Raw genomic sequence first — 23,833 nt, 5'->3', positions numbered from 1 at the left:
GGAAAGGAGTAAGCTAAAGGAAAGGAGAGAGGTATATAAGGGGAAGGAGGGCTTTGAACCTTGTTTGGAAAGGAATGAGTCAAAGGAAAGGAGAAAGGTATATAAGGGGAAGGGGGACTTTGAACCTTGTTTGAAAATTCGTGAAGGAAAGGAAAGGAAAGAAAAGGTAGGGATTGATAAGCTTTTTTTACCTATTAAAAAGAAGATTTTCTTACATCCCAATTTAGGGTGTAAGAAAGGAGAAGGGAACCCAATATTTTTTCCCATTCTTATCCCTATTTTAAAATATTATTTCTCAAATTATCCCTATTTTAATTTTACGCTTTTTTATTATGTCTTTCTACTCGAAGTGTTCCTCTCTTTGCATTTGTCCTTTCTTCTAACGGCACAAGCCACTCCTCTTCTTACTGTTGCTTATTATTGTGTCTTCCTTTTATTGTGGTCGCTTCATCATCTTCTCGAGGTTACTTTAATGTCTAATTTAAGTGAGGGTATTTTTTTTAGCTTTATATTTAACCTTCATCCCCTTCTCATTCCTCCCAAATAGGATAATATATATTAAGTTAATGAACCTTCCCCCACTCACAAATAAATAAATAAATAAATAAATATATATATATATATATATATATACTTTACTTCTCCTCTCTTTCCCTTCCTTTAATGAATCTTCCCTTCACCCATCCAAATGAACCCTAAGGTTTGAATCCTAACTTAAGTGAATTAACAAATAAATTTCTTTTAATAAATGGTTAACTTAGTCATTTGTTATGAGTGGTTTTTAATTTACCCTAAGTAACAAACTTTAATAGAGCCAATTAAATCATCTTAAAATTAGTTGGTAAAAGCTGGACACATGTTGTTAATTAAAAAAAAACTATCAAAATTATAATCGTGGCGAACCTTGGTCCATTCATACCCTTGATTAAAAGAATTTCATGCTAAATCTAAATTTGTGAGAGAGAGAGGCCAGAGGTACAGTGAGGAAGTATTGGCGATGGCGGCGGCGATGGTGAAGAAGTACGGTCCTCTCGCCGGCATGCTCTACGTTCAGGTGGCCTACGGCGCGATGTTCCTAATCAGCCGCTTCGCCCTCATCAGCGGCATGAGCCACTACGCCTTCGTCCTCTACCGGCAGCTCATCGCCTCCGTCGCCATCTTCCCCGTCGCTTACTACTTCAACAGTTCTATGCAACTCAGCAAGTTAAGCTGGAAGAACTTGAAGCATATCTTCTTCCTCGCCCTGATCGGGTAATTAAATAGTCAATTTTCCTTTTCTTCAAGTTATCTGCAGGACTCCTCACTTTCTCACCAGGTGCTTCGACCGCGTGTCGCGCGTGCAGACAGAGCATAAGTCAAAATTTCTACTACGCCGGACTTGCGCTCACTTCCTCCACTTTCGCCAGCACCATGAACAATCTCCAACCCGCCATCACTTTCCTGCTGGCCTATCTCCTCAAGTAATAATTACTCGTTAATCAAGGACTAATGGATTATTTTCATCATTTTCATTTATTAATTAATTTCAGTTACGTTGTTGATCAGATTGGAAGAGGTAAAAATAAGGAGATGGGAAGGGCAAGCAAAGGTGGTCGGAACACTAGTGTGTGTTGGAGGTGCAGTGGTGATGACTCTCTCCAAGGCTCATGGTGAGGGCCTACATGAAGTGCTCAAGCTGGTCATCCATGGAGAGGTAAGTGGTGCCGGCTTCATTCTTGGAGCCATTCTTACTATCATTGGATCTGCTTCCTGGTCTCTCTTCATAATCTATCAGGTCAGTGAACCCTAATTGCTATTATTATTTTTTTTTAATTTTCAGATTGTTAATTGATGATGAGTGTGAAAACAAGATGTGAAAGATTGCTAGATTGAGATCTCTAACTTTGAAAGAGTATTTTCGTACGTACATGTTCTCTGAATGATTAATATATAAGATCTAGACAGTAAAGGTGCATGACAAAAGCAAAAAGCAAAAAGCAACTCATGGCTATTGGCTTGGATGAGGTGGAGCGCTGCTCTGCTAATTTGGATTGGCAAAAAATAATGTCGACTAGGTTTGTTGGCGGCATGAAATTAAAATTTTAAATAAAACATAAGTAAAGAAATGATAAAAAAAAAAAAGTTTAGGTGGTGTTTGGTTATCTCTTATGAATCGGAATGAGAATGAGTATAATAGTATTGTCGAATGGAAATGAGTATGAGCTTGAGTATCATTTTTAAAAATATGTTTGGTTAGTTAAATATTTTTAATCGGAATGAATCTAAATTTTCTTTTTTACCCTTAGAAGAAAATAAGAGAAAAAATTGGATGGAAGAGAAAGTTGAATGTGAGAGAAACATATGATGAGAGAGAATGATGAGAGATAAAGTGTGATGAGAAATAAAGTGTAATGAGAGTGAAAGTATGATGAGAAAAAATGAAGAGAGGGAAAGTGTGATGAGAGAAAATGAGGAGAGAGATCGTGATAGGCGAAATTGAGAAGAAAAAAAATATGATGAGAGAGAAAGTGTGATGAGAGAGAAAGAGCAATGAGAAAAAATGAAGAGAGAGAAAGTGTAATGAGAGAAAATGAGGAATTGAGGAGAGAGAAAGTACAATGAGAAAGTGTAATGAGAGAGTATGTGTGATGAGAAAAATGAAGAAAAGGAAAGTGTGATGAGAGAAAATAAGGAGAGAGAGTGTGATGGAAGAGAATAATGAGAGAGAAAGTATGATGAGAGAAAATGTGGATAGAGAGTATGGTAAGAAAGATTGAAGAGAGAAAAAACTGAAGAGAAAATGAAGAGAGAGAGAATGAAAAGAGAGAGTGCGATGAGAGAGAAAGTAGAGAGAAAATGATAGAGAATGTGTGATGAGAGAGGAAATATGTTGAGAGAGAAAGTGTGATATAGAATGAGGAGAGAGAAAGTGTGATGAGATAGAACAAGGAGTGAGAGAGTGAAATGAAAAAAAAATTGAACAAATATACTAAGGATATTTTCGTCCAAAACTTAATTCTCATTTTCATTCCATCAAAACCCAATGGAGTGGGTGAGTTTCATCCATACCTAAGTTTTTGAATTTCAATTCATTCTAAAATTTTGATTCCATTCCCATCAACCAAATACAAGGTTTGAGACTGAATCCGTTCGCTCATTCCGAAACCCCTAAACCAAACACCACCTTAATTTTTTTATGTATTATTATTATTATTATTATTATTATTATTATTATTATTGTATAGATTAATTTTAAAGATAATCAATCCTATCATATGAAAATATTTATAAGGGGATAAATTATTCAGCATTTAGCATGTAAAAAGTGAAATCCGTCTTGACAGTTTCTAATGACTGCCTTACACTTTTGGGTGAGAGTAAATCAGGAAATTATAGATAGTCCCCACAAGAGAGGGTATGGTCCCACGACTTTATCGGGATCTGACTCTTGCACCATTTAATAACTCTAATCCATTGTTACCATCTCAACTATGCCCTTGAGGCATAAGGTGCTGAATTATTCTGTAAAAGGTAAAATTCGTTATTATAGCAGTCTCCTCATGATTAGAAAGGAGTAAACAAGAATGGAGGAAAAATCTATCATTGATCATTAATAGTGTTACTCACAGAGTTGTCAACAATATAATAGAAAAGATATATCTTGTGAGGTATACAATAAGAAGTGGAATTCGTCACCCTAGCGACTCCACACGGTCGGTCACACGACCATCTGTGAGGAGGTAAATCGGGAAGCTATAGTTGGCTAGTGCTGAGAGGAGTTTTTTTTCCTCGACTTTGTCGAGATTCAAATCCTTATCCTAATAGTAGCAACTCTGCCTTGCATTAGTTAATTCAACCCTGTCCCAAGGACCCATGAGGTATACTATAATTAATAATCCTAGTTAACCTCATTAACTATCCCTGGGGGTGACCAGTCTGGCCCCACGGAAGTTTCCCACTGGCCATTAGGGTAAATTGGAAAGTACACGTTGTGGCTAGCTTAGAAGTTCAATATCTTTTGGTTGCGCCTATGAGGTATACTACAAGCTAAGTCAATTAGTGGCAGTAATCATATTCATCTCCGAAATAAATAAGGTGACTACAACACTACAAAAAAAAAAAACAGTATTACTGACAGATTATTCCGTCGTAGTTCCGCCGGAAAAGATATTTATCGATAAAAAATAAAATTTGTCGAAAAAGTATACTCCGACGGAATACATATTCCGTCGGTAAATATACCGACGGAAACATATATTCCGTCAGTATATATACCGATGGAACAAGTATTTCGTCAGAAATTTTACCTTAATATACCATAATCCCATTTAGAGATTACTGACAAAATTAGAAATTCCGTCGGTAATTCCATTTAGGGATTCCCGATGGAATGCCCAATTTCGTCGGTAACTACCGATGGAATTGGGCATTCCGTCGGAAATTACCGATGGAATTGGGAATTTCATTGGTAAATATTGAACAATATTTACCGACTGATTATTAATTTCATCGGTATTCCATCAGAAAATTTTAAAAAATTCACAGATTACATTTTAATTCAACCCATATACTGTATACAATTTTTATACACATAAAAAACCATCACAAACGATGACATTTTCATGTATACAAACGATATAAAATGTTCACAATCCACAAATACATTTCGCATTCATACATTCATACATTTCACAACCCAAATAGTAATAGAAAACTCATATCTATCCATATCTATAATAGAAACATTCTTACAAACAAAATAATAGAAAAAAGTTACAATAGCCAGTCATAATCTAAATAATACATCCATATCTAATATTACAATAGAAAATCCTACAGAATGTCAAATATGATAGATTTATATTATATTTATATATAACTAAAAATGTTGCATATATATTATAAGTTTTAATACCTAGATAGTCAGCATGAGCAAATGATGATCATCAATGACAATAGGCCTGGACTCCTGAAACATATAATAACACAAAATTTAAATATTAATCTAGTAAATTATCAAACCATAATAAATATATTTTGCATGAGTTATGGATGATAAAAAATTTTAAGTTATGATTGAACAAATCTCAAGAAAAAACTAATGATCATGATCTGATGGATCCTGAGTCTCCTGTGGTGGTGGGGGCAAATGACCTACGAACGCTCGCATCTGAGCCATGAGAGCATCATGTTCCTGTTTTCACTTTCGATCATCCTCAGCTCATTGCCACTCAGCCACCATCCACTCATTCATCTTCTGATCCATTGATGCAACTTGAGTATGCAGTTCTTGATTTTCTCGTCTTAAAGACTGCATCTCAGTAGAAGAAGAAGAAGAGGAACCATTAGGAGTCCTCAAATGATCAAATACGACTTTGGCTTGGGAGCCAAGGCCGTAGAGGGTGGAGTGTTTGTCCATCCATCGACAACATCATAGTAAATATCATTTAGTGCATAGATGGATAGAGACTGTGACTCCCCCCACCCTCTGCTGGTGGCTGAGATGCTTGAGCCACTCTATCTGTAATTTGATCCTGTGTGAAAAAATATAATATGAATATTATTTAATTTAATCATAATTATAAAAGTTAATAATGATAGAAAGTTAAATGTAATAAAGTAAATAATATTACGTGTATGACTTTCGATCTGAGATCAACAAATGTGTCATCCTTTTTCTTGTGGGTCTTAAGAAAGAACTCCATACAAGTAGGCCAGTTTATGTTCCTACATACACAAATAATTTAGAACAAAATTATATAAATTTAATAATAAATATAAAATTAGTTTATTTAACTTTAAATTAAACTCACCATGTCACGCCCCGGAAAAGTCCCTGTCCGAAGAAATTTTGGCAGCATCTCTCCTGTAAAACGGACAATCTGAAACTTTCTACATCGCCCCCAAGGCCATACATACATCGGCCAACACAGCCGGAACAATAAATAATAAATAAATCACACATCCAACATCCACGCAGTTTAATAGTGAACAACTAAGAAGCAATGATAAGAAGACTCAAAAACAACCCTACTCAACTACACTCATAAAGCACAAAACTGATGTCCTACTCCACTACACTCATAAAGCTCAAATCCGACGATAAAATCAACTTACCTCTTCTGCCGTCTAGGCAGGCATGTAGTAAAACATATCCAATCTAAACCCATCGACAAATAAAAAATCCATATAAGATCCAAGTGTATCAAAGTAGAACAAGTCTCAACATAGTCTAGTAAAGTACACCAAAAGACAAATAAACATCCTCATGGACTGCAGGGGACTAGCGACAGGAACTCTCTCTCCGGACAGCATCAACCTGAAAATAACAACGGAGGAGGGTGTGAGTCCAACACTCAGCGGGTATCAACTGATATGCATAATAAAGAAAATAACAGGCAGCACTAATCATGCGTACATTCTCCTGATATAAGAAGGATAAATGCAACTAAAACAAAACAGGAGAAAACTGTACTAACCAGGACCAAGGTATAAGTACAACAGGTCGTTAGACCGATAGTGTCATAAATCCTGTATGCATGTCAATCATATGCATCCATATAAATGCAGCAAGTAAATGCAGCAAACACAAGCAATAAATGCATCATGCATATGATGCAAATGTCATGGTCACCCCTGACGTCAGTCAGTCATCTCACACACAATGGTGAGACCGAGTGGGTAGGGCTGTGACAACCGTGCACTCTGGCATCACTGCCCCTGATGAGTGACCGAGTGGACGGGATGCTGTCGGAGTACACCTATCCTCCTACCCCAAATCATAAATGGGGGAGCACAATGCTCTCATCTCCTGGTACACGATGACGGGGAGGAATCTCTGCCGGCTACCATGCTGCATCACACTACCCATGAGCGGACTAACGGAGCCAAACAAAGTCCAACCGCCTGCCGGCTACCACGCTGCTACACTAAACCAATGGAGCCAAATAGAGCAGAACCGTCTGCCGACTACCACGCTGAGTCACCAGACCAACGAAGCCAAACAGCATAACTGCCACACACCTGTCTGATATACCACTAACCCATGAGTGGTGTTGTGTACAGATACATGTAACTGGCGATGTGTTCTACAATAATGGAGCAGACTATCGCACAGCATGCAATCATGCAATATGATGCATGATACTAAACATGGCAATATCCTGAACAATCCATATATAACTATAAAATGTGTACCACAGGACAATGAATCAAAACAAAGGTACACAGATCAGATAAGGTATCAAAAACCCTAGGTCCTGAATATAATATACAATATGGTTGTGTCACTACCTCTATAAGCATGTATGATCAGGTAAATACTAACATGATGTGCATAAAAATAAACAAACAACATGTAACAGGTCGGGTAGTGATCAACCGAAGCAAATGAGAAACATAATCATTGCTATATGTTAAAAACATTATTATGCATATCAAAAGATATAAAGTCAAAGTACCCGCCTCCAAATAAGAAAAGTCCAAATCTGGTAATCGAGATACTCGTCTCGCGTTAAAGTCCTGTGATATCAAACATAATGTCTAGTTTAGCTAATTCTATCATACCATAATTAGCCAAACTAAATTATTCTAATCTAATTTAAGAAGTTCTAAATTGGATTCAACTAATCTATTCAACACAATTAATGAACCCTAATCAACACATAACAATCTATTTCTTAATTCCAACTCATACCTAATTCAACCTATACATGATTAACAACACAAATCAAATCCCTATGTCATACCTTAAAATCTATAGCCGTTCTTACTGCTGGATATACCCGTTGTCGGAGATTCGTTGCCGGAAACTGTGAATAGTTGCTGCGGAGAACACACAATCACTGTACCACAGCGATTAATCCTTCCGGCTGAAATCTTCACTGAACAGAACATGAGGAGACAAAAAATCTAACTAAATATAGCATCAGATCTCAAATTCCAATCCAGTACTCCCTTACCTTCAAGATCGCCGGAGATCAGAGAGTAACAAGAAGAAGGATCGACCACTGATGCTAGGGCACAGCACTGTATGGTGGTCGGCTGTGGCCCAAATCTAGGGCACAGTGCGGCTTGGGAAGGAGGTGAAGGTGAGGTCGGCGTCGCTGGCAGAAGGCCGGTGCTAGGGCTCCTATGGCCGACGTCAGTGGGCAGAGATTAGACGGGAGAGGGAGGGGTGGCTCTCATCGCCGGCGGCAGAGGGGGTCAGCGTCGCCTGTGCTGGTCGGCTCTGGCAGCACAAAGGGAAGAAGGGCTCGGATTGGGAGAAAGAAGGGAAAGTGGCGTCGGCGATCGGTCGGCACTGCTTCGTGTGGTGTCGACTGTGGCGGCGGCTCGGGAAGGAAAATGGAGGAGAGGCGAGGGGAATCGGGTTCGGCGAGGAGGTGAAAACCGTCGCATAGCAGCAGTTAGGGCAGAAGATCGGGAAAAAAAAAAAAGGAGAAGGCGCGGGGGAATAGTGTCGGGCTTAAAACGCAGTGAGGAGAAAAAGAAAAGGAAAGAAATAAAATAAATAAATAAATATTTCCTCACTTAATTAGGGTAGCCTAAACAGGCTTTCCTAGGCCCCATTTTTATCCCCGTAAACTCGTCCATACAAGCTCCCAAAAATTCCCGAAAAATCTCCAAAAATTTCAGAAAATTCCCCTTTATTATTCACCATTTTTCTGGTATTTTACACACCATATCTATGGCATGCTCAACAATGGATCTGGATCCTGACATATGCCGAGCAGTTCCGGTGCTCGGGCCGCCTGACTCTGTATTTCTGTTTGTTCTAGCCTTTTCTGCATTTTCTTGCCACCTCTCTCCAGCCCAGGTGGTCGTCCATGCACTCCATACCACCTCGGAAACATACGTCGTTCTTGTTCCCTTCTTTCTGATGTAGTACATCATGTCTCTATACAGTTTGACACAATAGCTATTCCATGTAGCCATAAATTGTTCTTGTTGACCTTCTTCCCATGTATACCTTTTCTACAATTATAAGTTAAATATTTAATATATGAAAGGACAAATATAACATGGAATATCAAATATATTAAATTACTTACTACAAATTCATTATAGTAAAACATCTTCATGTCCTAGTCTACATGTCTCCATGTAGTACCAGAAGCGCACACTCTTTCTTTAAATTTTTTGGTGATGTAAGATAAAATCCGATGGCTATCAGGAATGAATCTGTAAGAAAAAAACTATGCATGACATCATACTAATAACAAAAAAATACTAATAATAAAAAAATACTAATAATAAAAAAATACTAATAAAAAAATACTTACATGTCTCTAACAACCCTAATAACCTTATAGCCACGGGGTGCTACTGCTTGCTGCTCAGCCATAATAATATCTACAAAATAATATTACAACACAACATATATATATACTAAAGTTTACAAACATGCATGACATCAATACAAAATAATATGCAAACATAACTTAATTGATGAACAATAATGCTAATATTTTATCATTTTTAACATCTAACTAATCAGCAATAACAGTTTCTAAGTCCTCATCGCTAGACTCTATTAGTACAACTTCATCCTCACTATTAGATATCTCTCCATCATCTATCTCCTTATAAGTAACATTAACATCTACAAGTAATTGAGATGTAGATTGGAGTTGTGCATCAACTGAATGTCTCATCACTTCGTCATTCTGAAATGCATCATGGTTCTGAGCAGTGATGGTGTTCGACATTTCTATTGTCGAGTGAGGCTTCGATTTGCAAACATACAACCATTCACTAGGTCTTCTTCTCTTCGTAGGATATTCAAGATAAATAACTGACCCGCTTGTACTCTGAAAATAAAAGGTTCAAACTTATTGAACCTTTTATTTGCATTAACCTCAACTAAATTATAATGTGGATGTATTCTGGTACTTATTCTTGGGGTAGGATCGTACCATAAACATTTGAATAACACACACCTTTTTTATAGGTAATGTAGTTGTTTATACAATAATCAATCTTCTCTACAGGCAAACCTAAACCTCTAACTAATTTCTTTGTACTGTAAAAATTATCCATTATTATGTTGTCAGCAGGGAGCAACTCTGACATCAATTGACATAGGTCATCATAACATCTTTCTGAAAATGATGTTCTTCTTTCATATTCAATAATCTTGCAGTAGTTGATAATTGCGAATGACCAAAGGGAATGCCTTCCCACACTTCTCTTTCACTAGCCTTTAACATTCATATAGTTGCTAATATTCAAGTGTTGGTATTTCGTTGATATTGGAATAATCAACTGCAACATTCATTGCATCATGAACCATTGATTGCATTCCAATATCATAAGTCGATGATTCAGGTGTAGTAAAAGTTGTACCAGATGAAGAGCCACTAGAAAGCTCAATTGATTCATACAAATAAGGCTTTATGTGACAGTACCAATTATAATAATTTGGCACAAAATCATTTCTACATATATGTACTTTCACAGTATCCTCATCACGGAAAGCTCTATTTTGACATTTTTTATGATTGCACGGACACCGTAACTCGGCACCATTCATATATTCTGGATGACTCTTAGCAAAGTTCACAAATTGTTCTACTTCAGCAATAAAATCATCTCTAATAAATTCTTGTTCTAATTGATTATACATCCATACCTTGTTCATAGACATTGTCACCTAATGACAATACAATTTAAAATACTATTAAACTTGTACAATTTAATTTAACATTAAATAAAGTAATCAAACATAATATAGTGTGAATAGTTTCCATTGAACAACATAATAGGTTAGATCATACATAACGCTCACTTTCTATTGAACATTCAATTTAGTGAACCAAAACAAACTTAGATCGTTTTTCCATATATTAAACATGTAGTATCTACCAACACTAAAATCACCATATATATGACTATATCATGTTATATATCAAAATACTAACTTAACCTACATATAAATTCAATTATATAAATTATACTTGAATATGTGTAGTCCAACCGGAGAAGAGCAGCAATTGTAGTATACTGCAAAAGAAATAAAATTTAGAGAAAATTAATAAAAAAATATGACATTCTAAGATAAATTCAAAAGGAACAAGCCGATGGCTGCCTAACCTACGCACTGGCAGCCAACAAAGAAGCCAACCACATGCTGTTTACTACTATTGGCGCCATCACACCCGCCAGCCGAGTGCTAGCGGTCGTCATAGTCGCAGCCGTGGGCTGGCGGCCGACATAACCGCCAACCACTGGCTAGCGGCCGCCACAGCCGCCAGGCGAGTGCTGTGCCGGCTGCTAGTCACTGCCAACATCGGGAGGAGCAGGAAAGAGGGAGAAAGAGGGGACGTATCGAATCACCAGAGATCTGGATCGGAGGAGAGGCCTGGAGATCGGGATCAGAGGGGAAGAGAGCAGCAAGCGCGCGTGAAAGGAAAAAGGGGGTCGGGTGCCCTAAAAAATGGGGTTACCGACAGAAACAAAAAATTTCATCATAAATACCGACGGAAAATTTATTCTGTCGGTAATCTATAATTGTACCAACAAAATTTATTTTCCGTCGGTGATTATCGACAGAGTATTACTGTTTTTCCTTGTAGTGCAACAAGCTACTGCTAAGAGACAAAAAAATAAAACATTATTATTTCATATTTTAATGAGAATTCTCTAATTAATCAAGAAGGATAAGAAGGAATAGATGATCATAGGTCAATAATCTTAGCGGAGTAGATCTAAGTCTAGATCTTCAAATTAAAGATGTTCAATGCTATACCTGCAAGGCATAAGATAAAAAAGAGGAATTATCCAAAGGAGAAGGTAGAAACTTAGGGTACTATAAAGATAGCGAAGCTAGCTCTTAGGATATTGTTGTCCTTACTATCTTGGAGAATATAGTACACAAATTTAAGTTGTGCAATTTAACAGTTATAACGAGAGGGGATTATTTGATATATTTTATGATTGATGCGGCGATAAGGGAGAGCCCACCTGTCATGGGTCAGTTGACACGGTATCGGTCAAAGTCAAAACGGTCAACGCCAGGGCTTACGGAAAGAAACTCAGCCAAAGGTGGCTGTCTGTTTATCCCGATCGGTAAACGAGTAGGTTGAGAGGATCATCTGGCCGGTCAGATGAGCAGATCACCCAGCTAGTCAGATGAGCAGACATTATGGGCCAGTCGAAAAATAAACAAGCTCGTAGTCAGTTGTTCCGGTCGGTAAGAAAGCGGGTTGCTTGAACTACCCGTCCAACGCAAAGAATGACACTGCACAGGAGGAGAAAAAAAATAAAAGAGAACACTCCGTCTATCATTAATACACAGAAGTCAAGACAAAGAAGGACACTCTATCTATCATTAATGCACGGAAGTCAAGACAAAGAAGTCTTCCTCCGACAATTAATATCATTAAATAAGGACAGACGAACGATCACAAAGAAAGGTATAAAAGGGTACGCCAGGTATGAGGAAAGGCAAGATCATCATTTTCTTGATTATTCATTCTCTCTTCCTGATTTTGACTTGAGCGTTGAAGGGCCAACGCCAGGGACCCCTTCCCTGGTTTGGTTTTGTTTTACAGGATTGAAGTCTTCTTCCCGTCAATGGTCACCCCATCCCTGGCTGATCAATTTGGCGTCATTTGCGGGAATGTTGCCTGTATCCAAATAAGAAGATGGAAGACGCTAGACGACTCACAATAGTGACGCTGACGCAAGAGGAACTCGATGCACTAATACAAGCTCGAGCGACGAAAATATTGGAGCAACAACAACAGGTGTTGGTCGATTGGCCAATGCATGAGCTTGCTACCTCTGCGGCAGGTTGACAGGCGGAAAGAGAAAGAGAAAATCGACTGGATCAACTTTCCGCTTGGGAGCCAAATAGGAGATCGATCGGCTCTTATGAGGGTGCCCGTAATGCGCTGGCCCCCTTTAACCGAGCGCTATCATGGGCTCCCCCAGAAGTAAGAGGCCGAGCGGATAGAGACCGGGGATCTTTCTCGAATGAGATGCCCATACGGGACGCACGAAAGGGAAAAGCACCGAGGGAAGACAACTCACCCGAGCGGGTCAATGAATAATTTTCGGAAGGGATCCTAAATGACCCTCTACCTAAGCATTACACCCCACTGATGATCGGGGAGTACAATGGAATAACCGATCCCGACGATCATTTGGCCAAGTTTGACAATGCGGCCACCCTTCACCAGTACACAGACAAGGTGAAATATCGAATATTCCTTACTACTTTGTCTGGATCGGCACAACGGTGGTTCAAGCGATTGCCGAACAGCTCGATCTATAGCTTCAAGGACTTTCGAGCGGTATTCCTACACTACTTTGCTGGCAATCGCCGCCACCAAAAGACTAGCGTGAATCTCTTCTCGCTGAAGCAAGGGCCCCAAGAGGCCCTGAGGGCCTATATCCAGTGCTTCAATCAGGTGGTGATGGACATTCCAGCAGTCTTCTCAGATGTGTTGGTAAACGCCTTCACCCAAGAGCTCACCGAGGGAGAGTTCTTCCGATCGCTCATTCGCCGGCCGCCGAACGACTTTGGTCATCTCCAAAAGAAGGCCAATGAGTATATTAATGTGGAAGAAGCTCAGGCAGCAAGGAAGAAAGAGATGATCGTCGAGCCTGCACTAGCATCCGAGTGGCGTCAATCAAGCAGTCATCAACCACCTAAAGGGCCCCAGTCGGGAGCCCTTTCACACCAAGAGACTAAGCCACATGTTGCACAACAGGTGGTGGCCTCTCGTCCAAGAGGCAAGAGGTGGACACCAATGTTTTACACTTTCCACCAATCAACAACACACAACACCAGGGATTGCTACGAACTGGCAGCTAGTAGGTCGGTTCCGCGCGGATACCACCGCCGTTCGCCACTTCCAGATCGGCTTCATAGAAGCCGATCTGTAGAACGAAGGAAGGAGGAGAGGACAACCGAGCCACGCCACTAGCATAGGGACCAAATCCATGCCCGAGCCTCTTTCGAACGGACCAGATCACCCGTAAGGGAAGAAGAGAACCGGAACAATGCCGCTCGAGGGGAGATAGAAATGATTGTCGGAGGGCCGACCGACGAAGATTCTAACCGAGCAAGGAAGTTGTATGCTTGGCAGTTCGAGATACATGCTGTTGGATGCAGCAAGGAAAAAGCTGAGGGACCGGAGATTAGCTTCGAGCCTAAGGATTTGGAAGGAGTGGAGCCCCCCCACAATGATGCCTTAATCATCCGAGTGGTAATTGTCAATTATACAACCCATCAAATTTTTATTAATACAGGGAGCTCAGTAAATATCATATACCGGAAGGTATTGACTAATTACAAATTGATCAGAATGAACTGCTGCCATATGACAACTCCGCTCTACGGCTTCATAGGCAATGAAGTGTTGTCGATCGGCCAGATCAAGTTGGACATCTCACTCGGAGAAGAACCCCTGAAGCGGACAAGGACCACAAATTTCATAGTGGTAGACGTGCCCTCGGCCTATAACGTTATTTTGGGCCAACCGACACTCAATGAGTTCTGAGCGGTGGTGTCCACCTACTGCCAGAAAATCAAGTTCTCGGTGGGGGACAAAGTGGGTGAGGTCAAAGGAGATCAGCTGGCCGCTCGGCGTTATTACGTCGAGATGGTCAGAACGGAAGCACGAGCCGCTCGGAAGACACCTCATCTGGAGGTGAACGTCATCACTGAAAAACCCCCCACGCTGGTCTATGAAGAGAAAGAAGAAGTTCAGATCCACCCTAACCGCCCAAAAGCAACTACTTTCATTACTGGCGATCTAGAGGGTGAGAAAAAGACGGAGTTGATAGCCTGCCTCAGACAGAATCACAATGTGTTCGCTTGCTTGACACATGATCTTTCTGGTATTTCACCAAGTGTGGCTCAACACAAGTTACACGTCCGACCGGATATTCGGCCAGTGAAATAAAAGAAAAGATACTTCAGTGCGGAATATAACTTGGTCATCCAAGCGGAGATAGAGAAATTACTGGAGGCCGGCCACATACGAGAGGTACAATTTCCAAGCTGGTTTGCTAACATCATACTGGTCCCCAAGCCGGGCCACAAATGGAGGGTCTGCATAGACTTTCGCGACTTGAATAAGGCATACCTGAAGGATTTCTATCCATTGCCCCGGATAGACTATATGGTGGATTCTACGGCAGGCTGCAAGTTGATCTACATGCTCGACGCATATCAAGGTTATCACTAAGTGTCATTCACCTGAGAATATCAAGAAAAAGTCAGCTTTATCACGACCAACGAAATGTTCTGCTACAACGTCATGCCGTTCGGACTAAAGAACGCCGGCGCTACCTACCAGAGGCTCATGAACAAGGTGTTTCAGAGGCAGATCGACCGCAATATAGAGGTATATGTCGACGACATATTTAATAAAATCTCCAAGAGCTATTGATCTTTGCACAGACATCAAGGAGACCTGCCAAACTTTGAGGGCTTATGGAATAAAGCTGAATATGAACAATTTCCTGTTTGGTGCTAAGAACGGCTGATTCCTGGGATATATTATCACCGAGTGGGGGATCGAGGCCAATCTAAGAACGGTCAACGCTCCCTGTGTCGGGCAAAAAAATTCTAGTGTGATGACGAATGTGACGGGCGTTCGAAGAGCTTAAAGATTATCTCAACTCCTTGCCTATATTAGCTAAGTCGAGCGCAGGAGATCCACTCTGGATCTATCTATCATCCGCCAAAAATACGGTCTGCTCGACATTAGTTATGAAAAATGGGCAAGAGTAACAACCCGTGTATTTTTTAAGTCATATATTGAAAGATACTGAATCCCGCTACACTGGTATAGAAAAATTAGCTTACGCTTTAGTACTAGCCGCTCGAAAACTCTACCCCTACTTCCTCTCCCATCCAGTCATCGTGATGACCAACAGTACCTTGGGAAGAGTCCTCCTTAACCCAGAAGCATCCGGTCGACTAATCAAGTAGACAACTAAGCTAAGTGAGTTCGACATCTAATACCAGCCTTGAACGATAATAAAAGCTTAGGCCTTGGCTGATTTCATCAAAGAAATCTAGAATGACGAGCTAGAAGCAACTTGAAGAATATATGTTGATGGCTCTTCCACCCGATAAGGTAGCGGGATCAACGTCTTGCTCATTTCCCCAAGGGAAGACCGAATGCAACTTTCTGTTCAGTTGGATTATCACGCCACCAACAACGAGGCTGAGTATGAAGCCTTGATAGCCGGCTTGCAAGCAGCGCGACATGTCAAAGCCACAAAGGTCCTCATTCACTCGAACTCCCAGTTGGCCTCGCAGCAGCTGATGGGGGCATTCGAGATTAGCAACCCCTGACTCAAGTTATATGCAAAAGCCTTCGAGAAGTTAAAGACAAATTTTCAAGAAGTCACGGTATAAAAGATTCCTCGATCGGACAATCAAGCAACAGATGAACTAGCTAAGTTAGCTAGTTCATTATCACAGTTGTTATCAGTCAGTCGATCAAACAGGTTTCACTGGTGGTGCACATCGATCGGATGGAGAGAGTTGTCTTTCTGAGTGACTGGAGAACATCATTAATTGAATTTCTCCGATCGGGTGGTATGCCGGTCGATCAGGAGGCAACGCATTTATTAAAGAAGAGGGTTAGCCGACTCACCTTGGTCGGAGATCAGCTGTACAAAAGAGCCTTATCTAGGCCCTTGCTCAAGTGTGTTGGACCAGATAACGCAGCATACATCTTGCAAGAAGTACACCAAGGCTCCTGTAGAAACCAGCCGGGTGGCCATTCACTAGCTCGAAAGATTCTTCTGGCTGGATACTTCTAGCCAACTCTCCAAGAGAATGTAACTCGGTTGACAGCCACATGCCTGTTATGCCAAAAGTATCACAATAGTTCGTATCGACCAACCGAAAAGATGAAGTCATTCACGGTATCTTGTCCGTTCGACCCATGAGGTATGAACATCATGGGTCATTTCCCATGGCAACTGGTCAGCGAAGGTTCCTACTCATTGTTGTGGACTACTTTTCAAAATGGGTGGAGGTTGAGCCCTTGGCAAAGATAAGTGAGCAAATGGTCATCAAGTTCATCTGGTAGAACATCCTCTATTTGTTCAGCATCCATCGCCTACTCGTCTCGGATAACGGGAGGCAGTTCGCGGGTTAGAAGATCTGGGTGTGGAGCGAAGTCTATGGCATCCAGCAGACCTTCACCTCAGTCACGTACCCCCAAAGCAATGACCAAGTGGAGGTTACAAACCGGGAGATCCTCAGAGGCTTACGAACTTGGCTCGACCACGCAGGAGGTAGCTAGATCGACGAGTTCTCAAGTGTCTTGTGGGCACTTCTCATGACTCTAAAGGAGGCGACCAGTGTAACACTATTCCAGCTGGTATACGGGGGAGGAGGGTGGTTCCTATAGAGGTTAGAGTAGAATCCGATCGGGTGCGACTCTACGACGAGGAAAATGGCGAGCAAAGGTTAACGTAGCTTGACTTGGTGGATGAAGCGTGTGATAAGGCGGTCGTTTGGCTAATGGCTTACCGACAACGGATGAGGTAGAACTACAATAGGAGGGTGATCCTGAGGTCCTTCTAGGTCGGTGATCTGGTGTGGAAGAAAACAAGCCGGTCGGTGATGTCACCAAACTCGAGGAGCCATGGGTGGGACCTTACAAGGTTGTACAGAAACTCCGCTCGAGGGCCTATTACTTGGAAGATGAAAACTGAAGACAATTAGAGCGGCCGTGGAGTATAAATCATCTTCAATCCTACAGGCCCGGGTGAGTGGTGCGTGAGAAAATATAAATGTACTTGTATATATGCATTCTGAATGCAGGGCCAACATGAATAAAAACTAAAGTTTTCCACACTCTTGGGCTGATTAGGCCAAGTTAAAAGTTGAGTGGTGACTATAAACCCTTGTCTCCATCAACGGTCGAGTGATTACCTTAAACCCCTGTCTCCATCAATGGTCGAGTGGCGACCTTAAACCCCTGTCTCCATCAACGGTCGAGCGGCGACCTTAAACTCATGTCTCCATCAACGGTCGAGCGGCGACCTTAAACTCCTGTCTCCATCAACGGTCGAGCGACGATCTTAAACCCATGTCGTCATCAACGGTCGAGCGACGACCTTAAACCCCTGTCGTCATCAACGGTCGAGCGGCGACCTTAAACCCCTATCTCCATCAGCGGTCGAGCGACAACCTTAAACCCCTGTCTCCATCAGTGGTCAAGCGATGACCTTAAACCCCTGTCTTCGTCAGTGGTCGAGCGACGACCTTAAACCCCTGTTTCCATCAACGGTCGAGCGGTGACCTTAAACCCCTATCTTCGTCAGCGGTCGAGCAGCGACCTTAAACCCCTGTCTTTGTCAGCGGTCGAGTGGCGACCTTAAACCCCTGTCTTCATCAACGGTCGAGTGACGACCTTAAACCCCTATCTTCGTCAATGGTCGAGCGACAATCTTAAACCCCTATCTTCGTCAGCGGTTGAGCGACGACCTTAAACCCATGTCTACGCTAAAACGGTCAAGTGACAACTTTGAAAACAAAACGGATCGACCGACTAAGTAGATAATCCGTTGTCGATCGGAAGAAACACGAGGCCCTACGAGTGTACGTGATACTTGAAAATCGAGCTGAGAAATTAAAATACTAAGAAGAAAATAAAGGAAAGAGAATAAAGGTTAGTCGGATGGACAAGCATTCATTGAAACTTCAAAATTTTTATAGAGGCAAAACGCTCAAACTGACTCACTCTAGATAATCTAAGACATCATTTGGTAGCGACTCAGTCAGTTTGTCCTGACTGATGACCTTGCTTGATGGAGCAGCAGGGAGGTAGCTGCCTTCCCTGAGTTGGCTGAACGCCCCTTCAATCGCTAGGTCGAACAGACGAAGAGTCCGATCGACGACTTTGTCATTAAAAGCATCTGAGCGGATGTAGGCTTACTTCATGAGATCAAACCTACTCGACTCAACTCCCTGATAAGTCTCCAAGGCCGCTCGGGAGGCCTCTAACTCTTCCTTCAACTTGCTTAGCTCTTCATCCTTGACGTCGAGTTGGGCCTTCATTGTAGTCGGCTGGTCGGCCGTCCATCCCGCTCTGCCTTAAAGGCAACCTCAGCATCCTTCATGTTTTGGGCCAACACCCAAAACTCTTTATTTTTGATCTCCAGATCTTCAATGACCCGGAGTTTCCTAGTGTTGGCCGAATGGATTTTGGATTCAAAGGTGCTGGCCTATTTATTGAGTCAAACTAATTAGGTGGTTTGCTCGGCATTTTTTCCTTTCTCCGCCTCCAGTTGCTCGGCACTCTTGGCCAGATCGGCTCTAAGTTGAGCCATCTCAGCATTCATCTGCTCTAGTTGCATCTGAGAAGCAGATGATTGGTCACTCGGCACCTTCAGCTGCTTGACTTCTTGTTCCAAAAATGCGAGCCTCTAGCACATGGTCAGGCTCTCCATCCAATACCGCGAAGAACCACATAAATATAAGAGGTGATCGGAGATAAATTAAAGAACATACAAAAAACTTACCCTAGTGGGCATCTAGGTATGACTGTCTGTGAGCGCCCCCGGAGGCATGACTGTTGCGCGGGTTTGGGTGTCTGCCTATATCTCTGCGAGCAGACCTTAAATGATTATTTGGTACTCAGGAGCTCGGGATTCAGCGCCGTCCGACTCACGTCATTTCTTAGTCGGAAGATGGATAACCACTGTTATGTTTCGCCGGCCGCTCGGGGCTAATTGGGATGAGGTGGCTCTGTCGGACGATCGAGACGTTGACGCCAGTCAGATTTCGAACTTTTGAATCTTCGGCGCCGGCCCAACAAAAGCACTCACCAAGTGCGGACCTTAGAGTAGGAGTAGTTAAAAGCTCTGAACCAAGTAAAACCAACATGTGTTAGCGATTACTTTTCTCTCTTTATTTTTTGCTACATTCTCTCATGTTACGAAAAAAGTAAAAAAGTGACTCACACTATTCACCCCCATCTAGCGCTTTACGATCCGACATCTTCCTCCTGGACTACCACCTGACATGCATTACTCTAACCATGAAGATTAGTTCTTTTCAACCTGGAGCGTCTAATGCATGAGGACTCATTGGATCTTTTATTATTATTTTTTTTATAATTTTTAGATTTTTTTAGTATTTTAAGTATTTTTGGTAATTTCTATCTTTTGCGTCTTAAGATTTTTAGTCTATCTAAAAATTTTTTGATTTGAGTCGGTTAGGATTTTTTCTTTTTTATTAGATTTTTTGTTTTCTTAAAATTTTTCCTTTCTTGCGCATCTTAGAGTTTTTGGTCTATATAAGGATATATTTAGTTGATGTTTAGGAGAAGTTTTTAGATTAATAATATTTTTGACAATGTTGTTATTTTTCTATTTCCTAGTATTCTTCTTCGAATCAACAGGTTGTAAAAGATTACTTTCTATATTGTATGTGAATCATCGGATTCTATAGTTCATAAGATAATCATTATCACACTCAGTGTTAGAGTCAATTGTATTAATAAGAATGCTAATATAGAGTTAGGAGGGTGATTCATGGTAGGTGCTTCTAAATGACAAGGAGGTTGGGAAATACCTCTATCAAGAGTGGTATAATGCACCTCAAGACAATAGATGGCAAAAAAAAACAAATTTGTTAGTGTAGGATTGAGAAATGCGATAGAGGAGGAGGTTAATATCGCTCATAACTTTTCTGGTTTTTGTGTCATTCTTATATGTTAGAGTTAGTACATGCGGCGAAAATAATAATATATAAGAATAATACAGAGAATTTTACTTGATTCACAACTCCTAGGCTGCTACATCCAAGGCTATATCTCAAGTGCGAGCACTACTACTTTTCTCCTTTCTGGATACCTTATGGAGGTAGAGAAACCTCTTACAAATTTTAATTACAAACACCAATATAGAAATTAACACATAAGCATATGATAAAAACAAACCAACTCATGTTATCTAGTTCGAAGCCTTGAATGTCACAATACTCCTCCTAGCACTTCCTGAATTAGATGAGTAGAGATTAGAAGAATTTTTGAGCACGAGAATGAAGATGATTGCTTGTGAATTGATTCTAAGTCTCTACATTCAAGCCTTTTTTATAGGACTTTATCGGTTGACTGAACATCATTTCCAGTCTATTGATCAAGATCCAATCATGCCAAATCAATGCTTGACTTCTGCTTTTTCTGGTCAATTGATCATCTAGTTTGGTCGATCAATTTGGGCACCGTTCTGCATTCCTATCCAGATTCATTAGTGGATTCAGACACTGGTCCACTTGACTTTCTTATTATGAGCATTGTAGAGTGATGCAGGTCCAATCCAACATGACCATTTGATTTTCAAACGATCATAACTTTTGACTCGAGATTCTGAATCAGACTCTGTCGATGCCCACGAGTGTAGAATTTGAAAATCTATGTTTATTACTAGGGTACCCATAACCGTTAATTTTAAGGCCCAAATTTCATCGTTTTGGCCCTCAACCGAGCCTCTGAAGATTTTATTACTATTTTTACTCATTTCTATTTTATGATATTTTTGGTATTCCTGGTAATTATGGGTCATAATTAGTTTATAAGAGAATCCTATTTTATTAATTTTAATTTCTGTCAAGATATTTCTTTTTCCTAAAAAGATTTCGTTTCTTTCTTTACAAGATTGGATTTGAGATCCATATATTGAGATTTCTTTTCTTTTTTTGTCTTAGGGTCTAGGGTCTATATAATACGTATCTATTTGTATAAGAATTCATCCCTCTTTTATTTTAACAAAGTATCATTTTATGGTAAATTCAACGTGTTTCCTTTATTTTTGGCACTTTCTCTTCTTCAATTTCTCCTCTAATCTCTTCTCTTATTAGCTCGTAGGATAATCACTATCTTGCCCAGTGACATAGTGCACATGAAAAATGCTTTCGGAGACCATGCAAACATTGTGAGAGACCAAAAGACTTGTAAACAGAGTTTTTTTAGCCCAACTTCTGATGATAGGGAATAGATATTTTTTTCCCCTGTTTTCTCTTTATTGGTATTGAGAGATGAGTGTAAGTACAACATGTGGAAATCAATTTGATTAATTTTAATTTTCTCTCATCTATTACATATATTTTGGGTTTTCTTCAAAAGCGTACTAGTCTTACACCAATAAATTACTCTTATTCTCTTAGTGTATTTGTGTTATAGAGAAATATTCTACCATATGGTCATGTGGTGAAGATGATCCCACATTTTATAGGAATTAACTTAAGATTTATGATTTCAAAGATGGCCTAACTCCATTTAATTGTACGAATTAGAGAAACTTTGCATCCCAACATAATTAATTATATTAGTTAAGAGATAGAGATGGATAAGGAAATACAGAGTTGAGAATGTAACCAATGATCTGGTCTCACAGATCATTATATATAACAAATGATCTGAAAGTAGCCATTATAATTTACCCCTTATTAATAAATGTGGAATTTTCATATCAACGGTTCCCTTAGATCGAATTGATCTCCTGAATATAGAGGGAGGTAAATATAGGTATACAGTTAAAAGTACATGGTAGAGACGTTAACCCCAAGCCATGATATCCCGAGAATCGAATCCTAGACCTCTCGGTCATAAGATCATGTGCCCCCAACTGTGCTACGCCCTGGGGACAAATTTACCCCTTATTAATGTTTTTACCATACGTTGATGTAATTTTTCTAATTAAGTACTTTGACTATTTCATTCTAAATCTTAATTTCTAACTATCTTATGAATTATCTGTGTAGGCATGGATTGTGGAAGAGTACCCTTCGCAACTCACTCTATCGGCTCTTGTTAGCGTAATGGGAAGCCTTCAAGGCATTGTTATCGCATTCGCATTTGAAAATCCGAGGGCATTAATCTTACACTTGAACTCGCAACTTCTCATCGTCGGCTATAGTGTATTCCATTTTTTTTTATATATATATCTTTAAATATTACTAAAAAACTTATGCTACCTTTCATTTTACTAATTTTTTATATAAATTATTTTTTTTTAAAAAAATGAAATTATAGGGAATATTTTGCTCGGGCTTGGGTTTCTTCACCATCATGTGGTGTGTAAAGGAAAAGGGTCCGGTTTACTCCACAGCATTCAATCCTATCGCCACTCTACTTGTCGCCATACTAGAGCCTCTTCTCCTTCACGTGAAACTCACATGGGGCAGGTCGGTTTTTCCTACTCTTTCTATATATATATATATATTCTAATGCGGTTGATTTATTTTAGTTGCATTATGTTAAATTTTTCAATGGCCTTAATTAATTACAAAGTAGTACAATATTGCTAACAATTTGCATTATATATGTTCAGCTTGACAGGCATGGCGATGGTTATAGGAGGGCTCTACTTGTATCTGTGGGGCAAAGCTCAAGATGTAAAGTCAAGCAATAATACTTTAACTCAATGCTCTAATGGAATATCAGGGGGAGAATGCAATTCAAATGAAATAATTATCACAAGGGAAGAACCAGGCAACCGGGAGCCATTGTTAGCTAAAGACAATTATGCATAATTTCATTATTTCCAAGTTATATTTCTTAGTTATATTCAAATAATTAACTAGTGGAAGAAATATACATGATAATATGTCATAGTTTATTATGTTAATTTTTCTCTTGAACTCTATATGTATGATGGTCCCGTCCGGAAACTGAGTCGAATGAAGGTGAGCCTCAATGTACTAGAGGTTGACGAAAAGTCGCTACAGCGTCCGATCTACCTAGCACCCTCCGGAAGGGTTCACACGGGCGGATGACGAAGGGTGATGACCGGGATGATGACGCTAGGGCTCTGCGCACACTCAGACAAGCCCACGAGTCGTTATAGACCAGAAACCAAGGAAAAA

At 40.3% G+C, this 23,833-nt stretch overlaps 1 protein-coding gene across 2 annotated transcripts; it reads left to right on the top strand.

Annotated features, from left to right (window-relative positions):
* Window positions 1-921: 921 nt before the first annotated feature.
* LOC121967287 (WAT1-related protein At2g37460-like) lies at window positions 922-23,578 on the top strand. Of its 2 annotated transcripts, XM_042517403.1 has the most exons (6): window positions 923-1,251; window positions 1,344-1,460; window positions 1,546-1,774; window positions 22,730-22,885; window positions 23,001-23,152; window positions 23,299-23,575. In XM_042517403.1, exons 1-6 carry the CDS (start codon window positions 998-1,000, stop codon window positions 23,498-23,500), a joined length of 1,110 nt encoding a protein of 369 aa, XP_042373337.1. In that variant the 5' UTR covers window positions 923-997; the 3' UTR covers window positions 23,501-23,575. The 2 variants fall into 2 exon arrangements, with proteins under 2 accessions (XP_042373338.1, XP_042373337.1); XM_042517404.1 differs by lacking the exon at window positions 22,730-22,885 and having other exon boundaries at window positions 922-1,251; window positions 23,299-23,578.
* Window positions 23,579-23,833: the final 255 nt, after the last annotated feature.

This window comes from Zingiber officinale, chromosome 3B (assembly GCF_018446385.1).
Source record: "Zingiber officinale cultivar Zhangliang chromosome 3B, Zo_v1.1, whole genome shotgun sequence".
Lineage (NCBI taxonomy): Eukaryota > Viridiplantae > Streptophyta > Magnoliopsida > Zingiberales > Zingiberaceae > Zingiber > Zingiber officinale.
This window is presented reverse-complemented; position numbering and strand designations above follow the sequence as displayed.

Coding starts and splice junctions, on each gene's coding strand:
- LOC121967287 (XM_042517403.1), top strand. CDS start 998: ATGGCGGCGGCGATGGTGAAGAAGTACGGTCCTCTCGCCGGCATGCTC. Junction 1,252..1,343: donor TTCTTCCTCGCCCTGATCGG/GTAATTAAATAG, acceptor TCGCGCGTGCAG/ACAGAGCATAAGTCAAAATT. Junction 22,886..23,000: donor TTCTCATCGTCGGCTATAGT/GTATTCCATTTT, acceptor ATGAAATTATAG/GGAATATTTTGCTCGGGCTT.